We start from the raw sequence: 19,887 nt of genomic DNA, 5'->3' as shown, positions 1-19,887 counted from the left end.
TGATATATGCATGAAATTACTAACCATGGAGCCCTCGCCGTTCCACTTGTCACCCATCACTGGATCACACACTGGAGAGACACAAAGGGCATCTTATCAGCAAAAGCTGCAGCGGATGAGAAAAGAGCCCTCGATGCTGACTTCTGTTGTTAAATCTCACGTATGCAACTAAAAGCTGGGAAAAAGTGTGGCCTCCCATTCTCATTTATCCTGTCACCTGGCACTGAGCATTTTGTTGTCCTGCCCCACCCGGGGCATCCATCCCCACCGTCCCTAGGGTCAGTGGTGGTCGTGCACCTCACTGCAGGGCCTGGCAGCCCAGCCTCCACATGCCGACACTGACTACAGCATGCTCCTGACCTGCTTCTCTCACACAGACGCCAGGTTCACTGTGAAGACGTTTCTAACCCACGTTCTCAAGACTCACATCTGTGGAGGCCCAGCAGATTCACACTCACGGGCTGGGAGAGGCGGCACGTGAACGGGGCGCCCAGAAGGAAGGGGGCTGAGCTGCCATTCACAGGGGCCCAGGCCGACCCCACTGGAGAAGGTGGCGGCCCTGAGGGCACGCGGGGTGAGCGCAGCGCCTACCGTACACGAGCCTGGGGTTCTGCTGCTTCAGCTCCCGCACGATGTCCACCACCATGGCCAGGAAGGACTTGTCCCTCGTGTAACCTTTGGGAGGGAAATCCAGGCCACCCTCACAAAACAGAAGGCTCACGCCAGCTGACCGCAGCAAAAGGGAAATAACCGCCATAGAAAGTGTTCCTCCCTGGAGAACGGCGGGCTGTTCTCAGATCCTGGGGCCACAGTTAAAATGAAGTGTCCCCAACAACCGGGGTAAGCAAGGGGACACCAGGCATTTCCCAAAAGAAACGTCAAGTTTTAAAGGAAAGGAAGAGGCCACAGTGACAGGTGTACAAGGAATGTTCTCCTCCTTCTGTCCTTTCACTTGCAAGAATAAGCATATTCACTTTTAACTACGTATGTAAATACAAACGGGTACTTCTTTTTTACCATGAGGGTTTGTAAACAAAACCAACGCACCAGGTGGCAGCGTATCGCTCGCCTGGGTGTTTTCACCCCCCGACACCTTCCCCAAATCCCACCTGTCCCCTGCCGTGGGCTCCAGAACCCCAGTGTGGTGACTTGGCTTGGCCAGGACAGTCATCATCCAAGCAAGAACAGCCTGGCCAGGATCCCAAGGTCATGCTATGGGGTCATGGCAGTTACTAGAGTTCCACCGGGTTCTTGGTGGCACACGCCACGCCCCCTTGAAGGAGGCAGGGACCAAGGAGAAGCACGGGAGTGGGGGTGCTCCGGGCCTTCCCCAGCCCAGTCCCGGCTGGAGTGAGCCCCACCAGCACCAGCGCTCAGCTCCCTCCGGGCCTCACCTGTGAGCACATAATCATATTTGTTCACGTTGTTCAGCTTCAGACCTTCGTACAGCTCATGGAGTTCATCCGAGTTCAGCACCTGACCCTTCCAGTGTGTGTAGCCTGTGGAGAGAGCCGGACTCTCAGGGCCCTGACACATGGGGACACAGGTGAGACACAGCTCACCTGATGGCCTGCTGAGGCCCACACAATCGGCCAGTCACCCCCGATGACGCCAGCGGATGGTCCTTTCCCCAGGGGTTGCTGCAAGGACTCAGTAAGGTCACCCAGGCATGGTGCCTCGGTGGGCCCTCCTGGGCCATCAGCCTCAAAGAACCCCCTGGAAGGTCCTCTGGCTCTGACACTGTCTGGGGTTGTTGTTACTGACGTCAGGGTCCCACCCTCCCACAGCAGTTCCCTCTGGAATTCACCCAGTGCAATGAGGGCGGTCAGCTCTCCAGGCCAGCTAAGGACGCCTGTGGAACCTGTGTCATGTTGAGAGATGGGATGCGGGGAGGGACACGCCAGACCCACAGAGCTGTGTAACTTCTCCCTATCTGTAGCAGGGCTCCTGGGGGTGACCCCCCCCCCCCCATGTCACAGTCACTTGCTTTGCCAGCCTCTACCATACATGTTTCCCCATCCAGGACAAGTTGTTCCATCACTGTCACCTGGGCACCTGGCAGGTGAGGGCTTGTTCTGTCCTTGCCCGCACCCCTCCCCGACAAGGCTGAGTTGCAACAGAGCAAGTCTTGGACCAAATCGCAACCAGGAGCCACATGTGAATTAGAAACAGGCCCAGGGGCTCGACCTGCTCTCAGCCCCGAAATGTACCCAGGTGAAGCATTCCCTCCAGGCAGACAGACATGGGGGTGGTCTGCGGGGGGACCTTCCTGCCATGCGGGACCCTTGCCCACACAGGCTCAGGTAGGGGCAGGGTGGAAGGTCAATGGCTAGCCCATACATGCGGGGTGGGGCTGCACCATGGACACCCCGCATTTCACCCATGAAAACGCGTTCCTGGCATCCCTTAGGCCCTGAGGGATCTCTCTGATGGATGCGTTTCTAAGCACGAAAGTCAAAACCTCAGGAGGGTGGATTCCCACGATAGCCAAGTCCATCTGGACCATCAGGCGGTGGACCCCGGTGGACAGGCCCATGTCCTCACCCGGCTACAGGCTTCATTCAGGCGAAGCCCCACGGGCCAGGCAGCGCAGGCCCAGAGGAGAAGGAGCGATGGCTCCCTCCACCGGGTGGCCTGTGGGCATGAGGGCTGGCTCCCACCCGAGGCGGAGCCATGGTGAAGAAGCAAGTCTGGAACAAACGCCCAAGAACACCTGTCAAAGCAATTCTCCAGGGACTGCTGTGGCCTCTGGGACGTCAGCCAGGGGCAAATGCCCACCCTGTATGTTCCATCAGAAGACAGCGGCGTACCCATCAGACCGAGAAACTGACTGACCCCTGTTAGCCGGGTAACCTCAGGGGCAGGAGGGGCAGGGGTGTCCACCACGGGCCAAGACCAGCTTCTCGCTGCTCCAGCTCAGGTGTCCATTAGGAGCTGGCCGTGTCCCAGACAGGCGTTTGCTCCACAAAGACCTGGGCTGCCACAGAAAGCCCGCAGCCCAAGGGTGGGGGAAAATGGTCCTTCCTGCCCCTCGGTTTTCCAAACATCCTACCAGACAGGGTGGGACTTAAGGCGACTGCACACGTAGTATATTTGTGTCCTAGGGCGGCGGTGACAAAGTCCCCCAGACCAGGCGGCTCCAACAGCAATTCTGGAGGCCAAAGTCCAAGATCAAAGTGTGGGTAGGGCTACTTCCTCGGAGGCCTCTCTCCTGGGGTGTGTAGATGGCATCTCCTCCCCTGTGTCCTCACGTGTCCTCTGTGTATCTGTGTTCTGATCTCTTCTTCTCATAAAGACACCAGTCAGGTGGGACGAGGGCCACCCTCGTGACCTCATTTTACCTTAATCACCATCTCACAATACAGTCACATTCTGAGGTGCTGGGTTAGGACCTCAACACACAAATTTGGGGGGACACAATTCGGCCCGTAACACGCAGTGACAAAGGTGAGTCACACAGACCTCCAGGTCTCAAATGCAGGGAATCACGCAGAGCACGCAGCCCCTCGGTGAGGCCGGCTTCCCAAAGAGACAAGGGGGCTTGGTCCACACCTTTGAGCCCTCCTGCCCAGTTGCTCCTTCTCCACGGCTCAGGACAGGTCCAGAGCCTTCCAGACCCTTCTGAAACAGGGGAGGGGCACTTGGACCCTCTCTCCAACCCATCAGGTTATGGATGAAAAAACAAACTCTGCAGAGGTCGAGCGAGTGACCCCAAGGGACACAGCTCCTCAGGCAGCCAGAGCGGGCCCAGCAGGCCTGTCCCGTCCCAGCCTGCTGGGAAGGCCCCTCACTGTCCCCAGCCTGTCCCCAGCCATCAGGCTCCTGGTGTCCACACCAGCTACCTCTCCTCCCAGGATTTCACCACTTGGCCTGGCAGCTGGTCACACTAAAAACTGTAAGCGCCAAGCCAGCTGGGCCTGCCCTGCCCACTGACCTCCAGTGCCACCAGTTTCTTCCAGCTGTCCCCGGGGCAGGGATCCTGGCTAACAGGCAGCTCGAGGACACCTGTGCGGAAGGAGCAACTTGAGCACACTGGGTGGGCAGGCGCTGCTTCAAAGCCTGGCGCTGCCCTGGAAGGCGGGCCCTGGGGGAGCCTCTCCACGTCCCAGAGGGCAGAAAATGAATTGGGGTGGGGGCCTTGCCTGTTGAAAGAGGGCCTGTAAGAATGCGGGCTGGGGAAAGCTGAGCAGAGAGCCATCCTGAGACGGCTGTCCCCAGAAAGGCCAGCTGCAAGGCCGGCCCCCACTGGCGTCTTGTAACTTGCATTCCCCCATTCGCAGAACTGAGAAGAGAGGCTCACTGTTTGCAAGAACAATGTGCTTTGTGCCACCACCTGCTTTGCCTGAGAGGCGAGAATTCGGTGCATGCCAGGCAGAAGCTGCCCACAGGACCAGCCCCCATAAAAATCCCAGGCGCTGATCTCTGACGAGCTCCCCGGTAGACGACATGTCACATGTGTTGTCACGGCTCCTTGCTGGGGAGTTAAGTGCGTCCTGCGTGACTCCGTGGGAGGGGCTCTGGAAGCGTGCACCTGGTGTCCCCGACCTCCCCTCATGCTTCCATTCCCTGCGCTGAGTTAGCTCGGTTAGGCCTTTTGCCGTCAGACAGCATAGCCATGAGTCCTCCCAGCCCGTCACCGAAACTGGGGGTGGTCCTGGGGACCCCTGGCACAGTGGGGATCCACCCTAGGAACACCAGGGCTATCCCTGCCCCCTGCAAACGTTCCCTCAGCCTCCCTCAGCCCCCAAAGCCTGCCTACCTCAACCCAGCCACCTCTCATGATCAGCCTAGACCCTCCCCATCCACGGGGGTCTCGGACGCGGATCGCAGCACTGCAGCATCCGGAATGCAGATTCTCAGGCCCTGCCCAGGCCCGCGAGCCAGACTCCCTGGAGCCCCGCACTCAGTTTTCACAAGGCCCCAGGCGATTCTCAGACACACACAAATTCCAGAAACCCTGATTGAGATCAGGAGGCAGCAGACCATGGCCCCTGGGCCAAATCTGGCCAGCCACGGGTTTTTGTACAGCCTCCAAGCTAAGAACCAGTTATGACATCTTCAAATGGTTGGGAAACAAGAATACTTTATGATTTGTGAAAATGATATGAAATTCCATTTCTGGTGTCCATAAATAAAGTTTAAACTCTACTGGAACACGGCCGCACCCACTTCTTTACTCACTGTTCTCTGGCTGCTTCATGCTCCAACAGCACAAGAGTGGCAAAGCCTCAGTCATTTAGCATCTGGCTCTTTACAGGGAAAGCTTGCCAGCCCGGCTCTGGAGTACCTGCTCCCCCAGGAAGCAGGCTCTCTGGCCTCAATCTTAAGAGTGATTTCTGACTCTAATCACAATGACATCCCACTTCATGCCCACTATGATGGCTAGTATAAAAAAGACAAATAATAACAGGTGTTGGAGAGGACGGGGAGAAACTGGAGGCCTCGGACGTCGCTGGTGGGAATGTAAAATAATGCGGCCACTTTGGAAAACAGCCTGGCCGTTCTTCAAACAACTACACACAGAGTTACTATCTGATCCAGCAATTCTATACCTCGGTGAAAACAGGAGAAAACTGAAAACACGTCCACAAAAACACTTGTGGAACAGTAGCATGATTCATAGTAGGCATGATTCATAACCCCAAATGTCCATCACTGAATGAATGGATAAACAAAATGTGGTAGATACAGGCAGTGGAATACGATTCAGCCTTAAAAAGGAATGAAATACTGACTCATGCTAAAAATGGATGAACTCTGATAACATTAGGCTGCATGAAAGAAGCCAGTCACTAAAGGCCACATATCTATTGTATGATTCCAATTTACGTGAAATGTCCAGAACGGGCAAGCCACAGACAGAAAGTGGATTGGTGGTTGCCAGCACCTGGGAGGAGGAGGAATGAGGAGGGACCGCTAACAGGTAGAGTTACTTTGGTATGGTTTCTGCTGGGGCAATGAAAGTGTTCTGGAAATATACTGGTGATGGTCGCACAACTCTGTGACTACACTAAAAACCAGTGAATTGCACACTCAAGTGGGAGAATTAATTCCACGGCATGTAAATATCTGAGTAAAGATGTTGTTTAAAAAGAAAAAAGGGATTTCTGACCTGGAAGAGTGGGCGGATGTCGGCTGGCAGGACTGCGTACTTGGGACCAGAGCTGCTATACCGGGCGACCCCGACCCCAGGAGACAAGCAGAAGCAGGCTGAAGTGGTCAGAGCCTCTACATGGCTCAGGCGTCCCAGTGTGGGATCTATGGGGAGGCTTGTGGAGCAGGGTATAGACAGATTGTGGTTGAACCCTCAAGGCCGGTCATGCATAGCCTGAGCTGAGCACCGAGCACACAGTAGGACCCATGGTGGAACTAACACAACAGCGAGGCCTTTGCCAGACAGCTCGAGAAGCACAGTGCTGGACAAGGGTGCTCATGAATGGGGACAGCCTCTCTAACCGGGTGATTCACACACGGCTCATGCAGTAAATCTTTCTCCCCGTATAGACAGGCCTTAACAGATGCTTGCTGGAGGTGAGTGCAGTAAAAAAAATAATAAAGCGCCTCTGTTCTTAAAAAAAAAAAAAAGGTAAAAATAGCAAGTACTCTTGGGTCCAAAGCCCAGGACAGAACAGACAGGGCCCCATGGGCGTCCTATACACACAGGGAGCGATTTGGCTCTACTCCCCGGGAATGGCGGCCGTGGGGCTGCATGGGAGCGGCTGAGTTATGTGTCCTCACCACCAGCTCCCCAGGTACCACGTGCCACACTGCCATGGGCGCTGGGATAAAAGAAACACCAGCCTCAGTTCTGAGCAGCAGAGTGTGGGCAGGGGGGAGGGGAACAGCAGAAAGGGGTACCTGGGCTCAGGGGCACAGTGAGGCCTCACCTAGCTACTCCCGGTTGGGGTGGTGGCACCTGAGCCACAGGGTGGCCCCGGGGAGGCCTGCCCTGGAGGCCCCAGTTAGGCTGCACAGACAGCGCCGTGGGCCCAACACAAGGTGCTCAGAGCCGCCCACAGATGGGAGCTGCCTGAGGGGTCCCCTGGCCAGGCAGGCCCTGAACAGCATCTGGGGGCGGCTGGGGTGGGGGCAGCGGGCTCTTCCCTATCCCGGGGGACTCCCAGGACCACAGGGGTGGGCCCCCCTGGAAGGGAAGCCCCCGTCCTCCTCCTGGCTCTAACCAGCCCCATACCTGCGTGGGCTCCCAAGCATGCGGGAGGGAGTCTGTCTTCATCCATCCATCCCTCCAGGGGCAGACCAGAGGCCCCCTTCTGTCTGGGAGCCCTCAGGACGGCCTGTCCACCACCAACTGAGAAGGTTCCACGGGAGCCCAGGAGACAGCCAATCACTAGTGAAGCCCCCAGAAGCTCCCGTCCTCACCCGGAATCTGGCGCAAAGGGCGCAGGAGTTTCTAGGCCAGGTCTTTGCTTAGCTGAACAAATGCTGATCGTGGCACAACATAACATTCAGCAATAAATTTAACTCCATTGTTTAATGTCCAAGCCAGTTTGGCTTATTTACTTAAAAAAAAAAAAACAAGAGGGCAAGAGGGTGGTTAAAACAGCCAATAAAACACAAAGGATTCAGGGAAGTTCGCTGGATCGAGTTCGACTTTTCATTTGTTTGTTTTGACTTAAACTTTCTGGGGCTTCTCCACATTTCCGAGCACCCTGGCCATTCGGCAGAAGCGAAGGCAGGAAAGGACCACAGCCTTTTCACCAGGGCCCGGCATGCAATTGCTCCCTCTCGATTGCAACACCCCCTCCCTTCCAAGAAGAATCGCACCCAAGAGAATTACGGAAAATCTTCCCCGTGCGGGCTGACCCTGAAGCACCTGCCCTCGTATCCTGTTGGCACCAACGCCAGGCTGTTTCTGGGACGTTCTGTGCTCCCAGGGTTCCTCCTGGGTTCAGGTAATTTCAGAAGAGGCGACGTGGCGACGTCTCCAAGAACCGAGAGGCTTTGTTCTCCCGCTCCGCACGGTGTGGGGATCACGGGCCAGCGCAGCCCGAGCTCAGGAGCTCGCCTGACAACTCGAGGGCTTTCCGAGGGCAGTGACCTTCACATACCCTTGAGCCAGCAACTCTGCTTCAAGGAGTCCGTGCACAGAAATCCTCGGGTCCTCGTGCACTGAGACACCCACACAAGCTGCCCCAGGCACTGGTTTTAATAGAGAAATCAGGATCCACCCACTTGTGCACCAGCAGCATGAACATGTGGGGCCCTCCCCACGGCCCGCGGTGTCACCCCAGTAGACAGCGGGGGGCATGAGCTGGCACATCACTCAGAGGACAGCACAGCCCTAGAGTAGGAACTGGGATCACTGTCCTTGTTTTACGGAGGAGGAAATTGAGGCACCGAGAGGTTATGCCACAGGCCCCAGGTCACCCAGCTCCAAAGCAGCCAAGCGGAGATTCAGAGGCAGCAGGCCAGACCACGGCCCCCGCCCTCCCATGCTGGGCAGCCCTCTGGTTCCATTTCCCCACCTGTCACATAAGGGGTGGGACCCCAGATGTCTACAGGGCCGTTTCTCATGCCCACACTCAGCTCTATGATGACGCTGAGGTCAACACCTTACCTGTGTGGTTTGAGAACTGGACAGAGTTCACCGCGTCGATCTCAAACCCCAAAACCTGCAAGACACACAGAGAAGGACCAGGTCTGAGAGAGCCGGGCGGCCCGCTGCCCCACAGCAGGTGCCCGATGACCGACGGCCTGGGGCCAGGCTGGAGGAGGGGAGTGGACTGAGGCCGGGCGAGTGCAGGTCCCCAGCACAGGCTGGAGGGTCTCCGACGTGGGGAACAGGAGGGTCTCCCCGAGTTGGGCCAGGTATTTGTACTCTTGGTGCTGTACATGTCTGCTGATGAACTTGTTCACTCCTTTATTTAAGAAATATGTTGGGGAGCAACCAGCCCAAAGGGCGGAAACTCAGAGGCCACAGCCCTCCTGCTGGAACTCAATGGAGAAGCACTTTCAATCCCTCTGGAATCCCACCAAACGAAAGTGCTCAAAGAAACCCACGAGCCGTCCATCGGTCAGGGTGCTGAAGGGCGGTATGAGGTTTCAAGCCCCCACTCAGACGAGGAGGGAAGGCCAAGGGCTCCCCCACTCGGGGACACAACTGACTGCTCCCTCCCCAGGAGCCTGGCTGGCAGCCCCTCTGTCATCACATGTCAGCTGGGGAAAAAGAAGGCACCCAGCCTGGGTGCATACAGAGCATACAGAGCAGGCGACGGAGAAAAGCTAAAGCCATCACTGAGCGAAGAGCTGAGTTTATGGAAGGTGGGAGCTCTTCCTTTAATGACAGGGAAGAAATGGCCCAGAAGCCAATGCTGACAGGTGTTCGTGGTGAGAGGGAGAGAACCAGAGAGAGCCTTCCTGGTGCTTATCTTTACTCTTCTGATTGTCCACGTTCATTCAGTATTGATTCTCTCAGACGCTATGACATAGAGGACACTGCAGATCCCTCGGGGGGACAAGGCACACTCTCTGTGGGGGCCCCCGCACCCAATGGCTGTCAGAGGGGGCAGACATCAGGACACTTCTCAGCCCATCTCTTGGCCTCCATGTGCCACCCTTACCCTGGGTCCCTGCCAGGCCCCACAGGCTTCTTCCACCTGCCTCTTCCAGGCTGGCCCCCGCTGACATTGTCGCAGGCGGACCCAGGACGATGGCCCTGCTGCGTGGTTCCCTCCCTGCCTCTCAGAGCGTCCACTGCATCGCTCCGCAGAGCCAGCCATCTCAGCTGCCGGAGGACCACCACCCAGCGCAGCACAAAGGCCTCAGGTGCAGGGCCCTGTGCTTGGGGATGAAGCCACGAGCCATCACCTACCAGGACGCGAGGCCCAAACACCCAGGAGCAAATCAATCCAGCGTGAGCCGTGTACCAGGGCCCGGCCAGGTCCTCCAGACCTGCGGGCACCAGGCAGCCACCCCCGAGAGCAAAGGGAGTGGCCTCGGGGCCATCAGCGCAGGAGGGACATCACTCAGGCCCTCCTTTCGCATCCCCCACCCTACATGAACGATGTCACCAGGGGAGGTTGGGGACTCATATATGGACCCATCCACCATTTGCCCTTTGGACACTCGAGTGCAAACAAGCTCTCAGCCGGCCCCGACTTTGAAGCCACATGAAACCACGTCATGACAGACAGGTGTTTAAATTGGGCTCCATGTGTGTTGACAGCTGAGCTGTCCTGCCGGCCCCCACCACCGGGACAAGGTCATCATCTTTCCTTTCGGAGGCTCTGGCTTTGCCCACAGCTGGGACGTGGGACTAAACTGGGAGTGCTGTCCCCCCACAAGGCCAGACCACGAAAACCACGTCATCCGCCAGGATCAGCGTGAACAGGACCAACCATGCCTGGAAATCCGGGACGCAGCTCACCGAGTCCCGGGACCTCTGCCTCCCCATCTCTGTCTGCTCCATGCCACCCAGGCCACCAGCAGGGCCTCTCAGAGCTACCCCCCACCTCCCAACACCCTTCCTGAGGGAAGCACACCCCTTGCTGGCCGCTCCATCCCGGCAGCTCCCTGGGGCACACACGGGGCCCACCCTGCCGCCTGCCTGCACCAGGCTGCCCGGAAGGGTCCTCCACCTTCTCCCCAACTCTCCCAGCTCCATCACCCCCACTCCGCTTCCAAGGCCCCAGCCTCTCGGCCATGGCCTTCCAGGCCCCACTGCATCCGTGCTGCGGGTCAGTCGCCGCTGCCCTCTGTGACGGTCAGGGCTCCAGGAGGGCAGGACCTGTTCTTTGGGACACGTGGGGACAGAGCAGGGCTTACTGAGTATTCGCTGATTTGATACACACACCACACGTATTTCCCATGTCTGTGTCTGCCATCCTCGTCCCCTGCTCTAGGCCCCAGCCCCCCACAGGGGGTGCCCAGTCTCCCCTCCATTCCCTCCCGGCCAGCCGGGTCTCAGCTGGGGGCCCCTGGGACGTCCACTTCCACAGCTGAGGCCACCAAGGGCCACCACAGACCTCGGCCCCGCCCGGAGTGTGGGGATTGGGGTCACGGCTAGAGCTCAACTGATGATGACGGAGAACGGACTGGCCGGGGACTGAGGACAAAGAGGCCAAGGGGCGCTGAGGGGCTCAACGATCAACAGCCAGGACTTCCAGTTAATGTGGCCGCTGCCCTTGAGACCCTCGCCCTCCCCCAGACCCCAGGAAAAGGAGGACAAAGGACCTTTTTATAATTCTGGTCCACAGAGACAAGGCAGGGAGGGGGCAGACGGTGGGTGAGAGGTTTCAACAAACTCAGTTTGTGTGTATATGAGAGAGAGGCAGACAGACAGGGAGTCAGAACCAAGGGGAGAAGCTGGTCCCAGGGCCCACCCCTCCGCCATCCTGCCCTGGCCGTCCCTGCCTTCTCCTCTGTGTCAACTCCCCACCCTCTTTTCCCCTTCATCTGACACCACCAACCAACCTTCAAGCCTCCTCGCCAGGTTCAAAAACAGGCAAAGCTCTGGCGTGGGCAACGAGGAGAGCGGGGAGGCGGGGGCGCGACCGGGAGCTGGCTTCTGGGTGCTGCGCATTCTCTTCTTCACGTGGGTGGCGGGGACATGGAGCGCTCACTTTGTGAAATCGGTAAGCTGTACATTTATGACTCGTATTTAACAAGTCTTCTTAAAAATTTTAGGCCGGTATTATCAGGACTTAAAATAATAAAACAAAAGTCAACAGTCTTTTTAACTAAGAAGTTAAGATGGGCACTTTGCAAATTGACTTGCCAGATTTCACGGCCTCCTATACACGGATATAGCCTGCAGTATTTCAAATGCTTTACAATTCTAATCAATTCTGAGGAAACAGATTGGAAGCAATGATGACACAAATCCCGAAAATCCTGCCAAAATATCCTGCTCCACTGCTTCTGGATGTGCAGATAATTAATCCTTTGGAGCTGGCAAATTGGAAGTCGCTATTTTCCGCTTTTAAAAGACAGAGAGAGCTAAGCCGCCAGGCTGGCATCTCCATTTCAAATACCAGCAGCGACATCAGCTTACTAGTCAGTGTCCCATGCTAGTGTGAGTGCACCTCTCAAACGGCAGGTGCGGGGCTGAGCGAGACTCAGAGAAAGACCACGCAGAGGGGCCGAGCTCCACCACGGAGCCCTCAGACCCCAGAGGAAGGAGAGTCCTGTGGTTTAAATCTAGTCTGCAGCTCAAACGCGCCCTGTGATGCTGGGGCTGCGACCCTGGAAATCACATCCCTGCTCAGCCAGTGGCTCCCAACGGCATTTGCAACAGGGAGGGAGAGAGACACTGGGAGAAGAGAAGGGTCCTGCCCCTTCCAGGTGGCTTTATCCCAGCGCTCTGCTCCTGCACAGTGATGGGCTTCCTCTAGCAGCAGCTAAATCCACTTCTTGGATTTCCCATCGCTGGCAGAATGCCTCGTCACCACCCTCCCCCCCGCCCACGGATCCCCTCCTCCCAGAGCTCCTAACGACCACAATCTCTTCTCTCTGATCCCGTGGTATCAGCTGCCGGCAGGTGCCTCCTCCACTAAATTTTCATGTTCCCTTTTTTTCCCTTTTCTGTTCTTCCAATATCTGCCTTAACAGCTGTCTCTATTAAATTCTCTGTGAAAATAATCACTCTGGTTTCTGTTTCTGGACTGGCCCTGCCTGACACACCTCATCTTCCCCCACCCACAGGGGACCCGGACACAGACTGATCCTCGGCCAGGGGTCAGCGCTGTGTCCTGGCCCCCCACACACCGTGAGCAGCCGGGTTCTCCCCAACGGTTGCCTGCCCGGTGTGCGGGCAGATCAAGTTCCTGTAACCTCGGCAGCCATCACGCGAATCACATCATGTGGCAACAGACCAGGGTGCCCCGTGGACCCTCCTGCCTGTCAAGACCACCCCATACGGGCCAATTTGTGGGAGAGCACTGCTGGTCTAAGTATTCTCACAGGTGAGAACCACACAGTTTTACAGTAAACCTTGGAGCTCAATGGCCTGTGGGCTCCTGCAAATTCTCAGAATTCTAAGAATGGCCCCGGTGGCCCTGGCTCACCCTTGCACAACCCCACGGGAGTGTGGGCGGAACCTCTAAATCTGACAGTCTCTCCCGTGATTCTGTCCTGTGGCAAACCAGAGATTAGCTAAGCCAGTCTGGTCCAACAACACGAACCCTTTAGACGCAGAGTTGTCTCCAGCTGATGGGCAGAAGAGGACATCGGAGCGATGCGAATGAGAGGAGGACCAATACACCGTCGCAGGCTTTGAGGATGCGGGCCACATGGTGAGCAATGCAATTTGCAAGTGAGTTTTACACACAGCCATTACTAAGAACTGAGTCATGAAACCACACATATAAATTACATCTTAAGCAAACATAAGAAATAGCCGAGCCCCACCACCCCCTAATTAGTCCGCTGTATTTCACCATTAGCCAGGCTCCTGAGCCTTCTGCGTCCGTTGGATTGGCATGGCAGGATTCTACCCAATGGAGGCCATGAGGCATCTCTTCCAACCCCAGCCAGCACTTTACCGTCAGCCGGGTGGATGTACTCACACCACAGGAACTGGCCCTCCCCCACCCCGAGACAGTTTTTTAACATTCACCAGCACACGGCAAAAACATCCAGACAAGACTTGTTTTAAGAAAAAAGAGGAAGAACTGACTAATCTAGACCCAGGGAGGATGCGGGAAGGAGGCCTTGAGAGGCAGGGACGGACCCCCCTCCACCAACCCCTGCTGCCCCGGGCGAGCGGCTCCCCCTCCCAGCACCGCCCTGGCTGACCCTGGTGGTGCCTGCCCTCCGCCTCCAGCTTCCCCACCCCACCCCAGTCAGGGGCCCGGGGAAGCGTCTCCGTGCCCCATCTCTGCAAGGATAGCCTGCAGTCCTGGCTCAGGATCCTCACTCCCATTCCTGTGAGTCTGAATGGCCTCCCCGCCACCATTCTCCTTGCCCCTTCCCCCGACCCCTGGTGTATCCCGCTAAACCCCAACCTTCAAGGGCTTGCCACTGCCCATGGGAGGAAGCCCAGACCCCCATTCTGTGAGTCCCTCCCAAGCGCCTCTGAATGAAGGCTGGCAGTGGCCAAAGCCCCAGCTTTGGGCTCTACCACCAAACCCACTCCCACTTCAGAAAGGGCTGGGAGTCTCGGCTGAGAGGGCCCGTGACAGAGCAAGCTCCCGCTCCCCCGAGTACGTGCCGCCCCCCCTCCGGCTGCTGAGGAAGACCTGCCACACGAGACCACGCAAGCACAGCTGACGCCGAACAGCCAGGGCTCTCATAGCTGAGAGGGGCCACAGAGACTCCCAGCCAGCCAAAACCGGAGGCATTTCTGGAGAGGTCTTAGCATCGGATACGCTGCCTGTCACCCCTAATCAATGTCTGGCATGTGGCAAGGCCCCCCACCTGCTGTTGGAGGAGAAGTGTGGACAGGCGCACGGCACACAGGGAGAAGCCAGTCTCCCGCCAAGGGAGGAGTCCGCACACACGGCCTGAGTCCCAGGCTGGCGGGATGGCTCGGAACTGGCTCCAGCTTCCGAGCCCTGCCAACGCACGGGGGAAACACGGCAACCGTCAGCGCAGACTGCACCCGGGAGAGCACTGTCAAACGTCCCGGAGTCGTGCAGACACAAAGAGCAGTGATGGCCAGGACGCAAGGAGGTGATCAACCTCTCCAGTTCTACGCGCCACGGCAGCCAGAGGATGTCAACGCGGGCTCCCGTCCTCTGCCCCAGTGCAGACCTCGGGCTGCCCTCCTGGGCAAAGTGTCCCTCCTCGAGGGTGGCTACATGTGCCAGGGGGCCTGAAGCCATGCTCCGGTCCCTCAGCCTTGGGTGGTGACGCATGCTCCCCGCGGCCAGACGGCCGCCTCACAGCTGCACCGCCAGCCCACTCTGCCGGCAGTGAGGTTAACTCGGCAGCCAGGCGATCTGCCCTCACTGGGGAGGCAGGGTGCTCAGAACAGCAGGAGTGGGGAAGCTCTGGAATATTCCAAGGCAGGGCCCCACCTGCCCAGACCACCCTTGGGAGAGTGGTTAGTGCCGGGCAGGGACAAGGGTCACAGTCATTAAGATCCTCGTGGTGGCTTGTTTTGCAAGACGTTAGCCACTTCCATAGGAAATTGGAATTAGAAAAGAGGAAACACGTGTCATGTGACTGCTGTCATCTAGATCAGCCTGGGGGGTCCATGTCCCTTCTACCAGTTACCGGTCAGCCTACAATTCTGCTCAATCCTCCTCCAGCGTCCTCTCATCTCTCACAGGAACTTCTGCTGGAAACAGCCCTCAGCCCCGCAGAGACAGCTGTCCCCAACATGTCACACGGCCTGTCTGCCCTTGACTGGCAGCCCCCTCTCCATGCAGGGGGCGGTGAGGAGGGGATGGGGTCACGGGTCTGCCCTCACCCTCCCTGCGCTCTGCAAACACCGGATCATTCTGCCCCATGCTCTATCTCCTCTGTTGCTGGTCACAATAACACGTTCCCCTCAGCCACTAAACGGTACTTTAGACTCGAGCCCGGAAAGAAATCCAGAAACAAGGTCAAGGTTCTGCTCTTTCCTCTGCTGTACAGCATTCTTCTCTTCCCGGGGAAGGCGGCTGCCCCGGGCTGCCGGCCTGACACCGTGAGCGAGCGGTGTGCTTTGGGGACCTGGCCAAAAGCAGTTTGGGAACCACGGCCCTGAAGCCCAGAGCCGCAGGCGTCCAGCCGGCACAAATCAGTGTCACGCTCACCGCGAAGCAGCTGTGCTGGCACCGTGGGCAGAGCTCCGTCCAGGCAGCACCCTGGGAGCCCGCACTCCTGACTGCCAAGGGGACTGCTCTCACTCTGCCGAGGAGGCTGAAAAAGGCTCAGAAGGCAGGGCCAGGCCTCTGAGCCAGAACTCCCAGATGAGGGGCCGCGGGGTCAGTCCCCACAGGTGGCCTCTCTGGCACCCCTCACATGCATTTTCCAGTCTCTGAGTAGCAGGAGGGCAGATCTGGGGGGCCCAGACAGAGCCAACCTCCTCCCGCCATTTCTAAGTTCTCTTCCCACACTCAGCTGTGTGAACAGGCGTACCTTTGGAGTCTCGAGCTATAGGGTGACCATCAAAACTCAGAATATAATCCCCTAAGCACGGCTCTGGGTGTCCAGGCCTGGAAACCCGGCTGCAATTGGCAAGTGCGGGACTCCAAGGCCATTTCCAGGCTCTGCCCACCCCAGCCCATGCCGCACTTGGTGAGGTTGCTGCAAGCCGGTCAGCAGGCCACCCCCACCCATCTCCCAGCTCCTCCCCACTGCAGTGGGGCTTAGACGTGGGGGTGGGGGAGCAAAATGCCCACGTGGGACCCTGTGGAGCATCCTGCAGCGCTAACAGACTGATCCCACAAGAGCCGAGCAGCCTGGGCCAAAGGCAGCAGGTGCAGCCTGACAAGGAACCCAGACTTGGGCCAAGGAAGCGCTCAGGGGTTAAGGGCAGAAAGTGTCCTCTGGACTAAGAAGCGTCTGGAAACTGCTCTTGTGATGGGCTGAACTGGGTCCCCTCCAAATTCCTCTGTTGAAGCCCCAATCCCTGGAGCCTTGGAATGTGGCAGTATTTGGAGAAACGGTCTTTAAAGAGGGGATTAAGGTAAAAGGTAAAATGAGGTCACTAGGGTGGGCTGTAACCCAATCTGACTGGTCATCTAATAAGAGGAAGAGATCAGGACACAGACACACACAGAGGGACAGGGACGCCGTCTACAAGGAGAGAGGCCTTGGGAGGAACCAGCCCTGCTGACCCCTGGATTGTGGACTTCCAGCCTCCAGACTGCGAGACAATGACCTTCTATTGTTGAGCTGCCTGCTTCGTGGCGCTTTGTCAGGGCCACCCGAGGACACCAGCAGAGGCCTGTTTGAGGCCCGGCTGCGGGGGAGCATGGTCTCAGCACCACCAACCCTGCACCTCCCCCTCTCTTCTGCTCTCCCCATCCCTCAAGACCACATCTTATTACTGTAATTAAGAGGAGGGGGAGGTCATTAGGGCAAAGGACGCAGGGAAGGAAGCCAAGACCCAACCCACACCCACTCCTGACAGCGGTCCCGGTCTCTACGAGGCACCCCAGGCACATGTGGGTGCCACCCAGCGCTCTTTCCTGCCTGGTCCTTCTGCACGCTGGGAGGTGAGCAAGGCACCCCCGGCCCACCTCATGCAGCAGCCGGCACCTCCAAGAGACTGCTCACTCCCCATCTCCCCCGGTCCTAAAACAGCCTGTGAGGCAGGTCTCACATCCATTCCACAGAGGAGGCGACTGAGCACCACAGGGCTCCAGGCAGCAGGTGGCCTCTTCAAGGTCACGACCCCAGTGAAGAGGCCCTGCCTTCCGTGACACCCGCCCGCCATGTTCCTCCTGGGCCTCACAAACGTCGAGGGGAGCAAAATGCAGGGCGATTAAATCAGAGACAGAGGGGTCACTCCTGCCCCAGGGATGACAGGAGGGAGGAGATGACACACTTCTCCACCCCCCCAGCCTATGGCCGTCAAGCCCACAGGGAAGGATGCTGGGCACTGGGGAGACCCCAGGTAAGAATAACAGCTTGGTCCTTAAGAGGCACTTACTTCCCCAGGTGGCAATCTGGAGGAGTCCCCTCCCCCGGAGTAGGTGTGGAAGTTAAGAGCGTGTGCCTGGAAATTCAGGAACAAGGGACACCACTGCAGGACCCGGGAAGAGCTGAGCAAGGGACAGTTTGCCCCGTGGAAAAGGAAAAGGGCACGGCAACAGGTGGATGGGGAGGAGGACAGGGCAGAGGGCATGGAGAAGCCAGCAGGGGCCTGTGCGCCTCTGCTGGGGGCGAGTCCCACGGCACCCTGGCGAATGCCGTGCTGGGATGCTCCTGTCGCTGGGCAGGGAGCTGAAGCTGTTCTCAGAGCCCAGCCTGGTCCCATTCTCCCAGGCTGCCCTCCACCTTCCCCGGCAAGCACAGGTCCCCCCAGTGGCCCTGCCTGCACAACCCACCTAACTGCCAAGTCTCCCCTCCCTGAGGGGCTAGGGGCGGGCAGTCCATCCAGAGCAGCGGCCAAGAGCGGGGGCTGGGGGACAATCCCAGGCTAGCACCCTGACCACTCTGGGGAGTCAGCTCCCCACTGGCTGGAGTGAGAGGGGCAAGGACAGGACTGTGCACTAAGCACCCCACACTTCTCAATGGTGCTCGCCGATGAGTGGCGGCCGCCCTGCTTTGGACTGAACCCTGCTACCTCTCCACCTGCAAGTCTTTGCTCCACTATTTCCCCCTTGGCGCTGGGCATCGCAGCCTCAGGTCAGCCCTCAAACTCTACTGGGAGGCAGTTCCAACCCGTCCTACAGTCCTTCCAGCCAGCCTGCACTCCGCAGGTGGCAGTGACCCATGGCCTTTTATGTCCTGCAGGGCCCAGCAAAGGACTAAGCATGCACAGCAGGGGACATGGGACCTGCCGAGACCTGTTCCTAGCCCGGGGTCAGGCCCCGAAACACCAGCCAAAGGTGAACGGTACAGGAGAGTCATCACCTTGTGCAGACAGGCCAACAAGGCAAGGAAGTGCTGGTCACCCCAGCGTTGCCTCTGGCCCAGCACGACACCCCGCCACACCCAGGCCTCCTCCTGTGCCTTCAAGGGCCACGCAGCCATAACCCTGGGGCTGCAACAGGAAGGACTGGGCGCCGGTCAGTGAGCCACAATGAGATGGGGTGAGCGCCCAACCAGGACAGACACACGAGGCAGAGGCGGAGCGAGGGGAGCTTGTGGGGATGGCCAGTAAGGAAAGCCTAACACATTTAGAAGGTGGCTTCTAAAGTCAAACCCTGCATGGGACTGAACTGGTTTCTGGGATTTTCTTCTTCAGAGCTAACATCTGCAGGCAGGCCTCGTCTGCCCTATCCCCGTCCCGGGGGACCACCTCCCGGAAGGTCAGCCGCTCGCCCGGGGGCTTCACTATCCATGAGCTTACTCCTCCCTCCCACAGGGGGCAGGGACAGAATCCGGGGCGCCCGGCAGGTGAGCACTGCAGGCACCTGCCTATCCTCTCTCCTCCTCCGCTCCGGGGACCCCCGCTCGCGTGACGCCCCGGCCGCTGCGAAGCATTTTCTCGCCTCCAGGGAGCCCCCACCCGCAGCTGGCCGGGCCGGAGGGAAGGGGCGGAGGCTGGCGAGTGCGCACAGCTCGTGCGCGGGGGCTCCAGCCTAACTAATCGCTCCCGCCCCCCATTCCCTCCCACCCTCAGGGGCCCACCGAGTGTGCCCCCCGCCCCCGCAAAGCACTCGCCTCCGGAGCCCGCATCGGGCACCCCGCACTCCAGACTAGGACCTGCGGCTGCCTCGGTGGCCCGGCCAAGGTCACTCGGCCCGGCTGCGGCTACCCCGCAGCGGGCCCGCACTGCCGGGCGCGGGGACACCAGCCGGGTTACGTAAGGCCGGCCGGGCCGGGCCGGGGTGGAGCGTACCTGCAGCGGGAACGTGGCCGCCCGGTTGCCCACGTAGCCGCGGACGACGTGGCTCTGGATGGAGAGCACCCGGCACTCCTCCTCCATGCCGGGCCTGCCGCGGCGGCGCGGGGCCGGGCGGGCGTCAGCGTCTCCGCCGCTGGCGGGGGCTCCGGCTCCGCTCGCGCTGCCCTCCGCTGCGCTCCGCTCCGCTCCGGCCGCCCCGCTCGGCCCCGCTCGGCGCAGGCGCTCGGCTCGGACGCCAGGCCGCCTCCCTCTGACCTCAGCGCTGCTGGGAACCCGCGGGTCCCGCGCTGCGCTGGGGGCGGGCCGGGGGCGGGCCATCGCGCAGGCCCGCCCACCCCGCTCCTCCCCGGGGACGGAGAAAATCGAAACCGCGCTCCCCTGGGCCGCGGCGACCACGTCACTCTGCGCTCCCGGCACGTGGGTGGGGGTAGCCACCCTCCAAAAGCCGGGTTTGCACTTTTAATTTTTCCCACTAAGGG

General features: G+C 58.9%; 1 protein-coding gene across 1 annotated transcript in view; it reads right to left on the bottom strand.

Moving 5' to 3' along the window:
- LOC124231339 (pyridoxal kinase) overlaps positions 1-19,665 on the bottom strand; it is a 29,915-nt gene extending 10,250 nt beyond the window's left edge. The window contains exons 1-5 of the mRNA XM_046648093.1: positions 19,403-19,665; positions 8,579-8,633; positions 1,395-1,499; positions 592-675; positions 25-71 (exon numbers count right to left, since the gene is read on the bottom strand). Of these exons, the coding sequence (XP_046504049.1) occupies positions 25-71; positions 592-675; positions 1,395-1,499; positions 8,579-8,633; positions 19,403-19,489 (378 nt within the window). The 5' untranslated portion in view covers positions 19,490-19,665. The remainder of the gene's footprint in view (positions 1-24; positions 72-591; positions 676-1,394; positions 1,500-8,578; positions 8,634-19,402) is intronic.
- Between the last annotated feature and the right edge of the window lie 222 nt (positions 19,666-19,887).

Source organism: Equus quagga, chromosome 21 (assembly GCF_021613505.1).
Source record: "Equus quagga isolate Etosha38 chromosome 21, UCLA_HA_Equagga_1.0, whole genome shotgun sequence".
NCBI lineage: Eukaryota > Metazoa > Chordata > Mammalia > Perissodactyla > Equidae > Equus > Equus quagga.
This window is presented reverse-complemented; position numbering and strand designations above follow the sequence as displayed.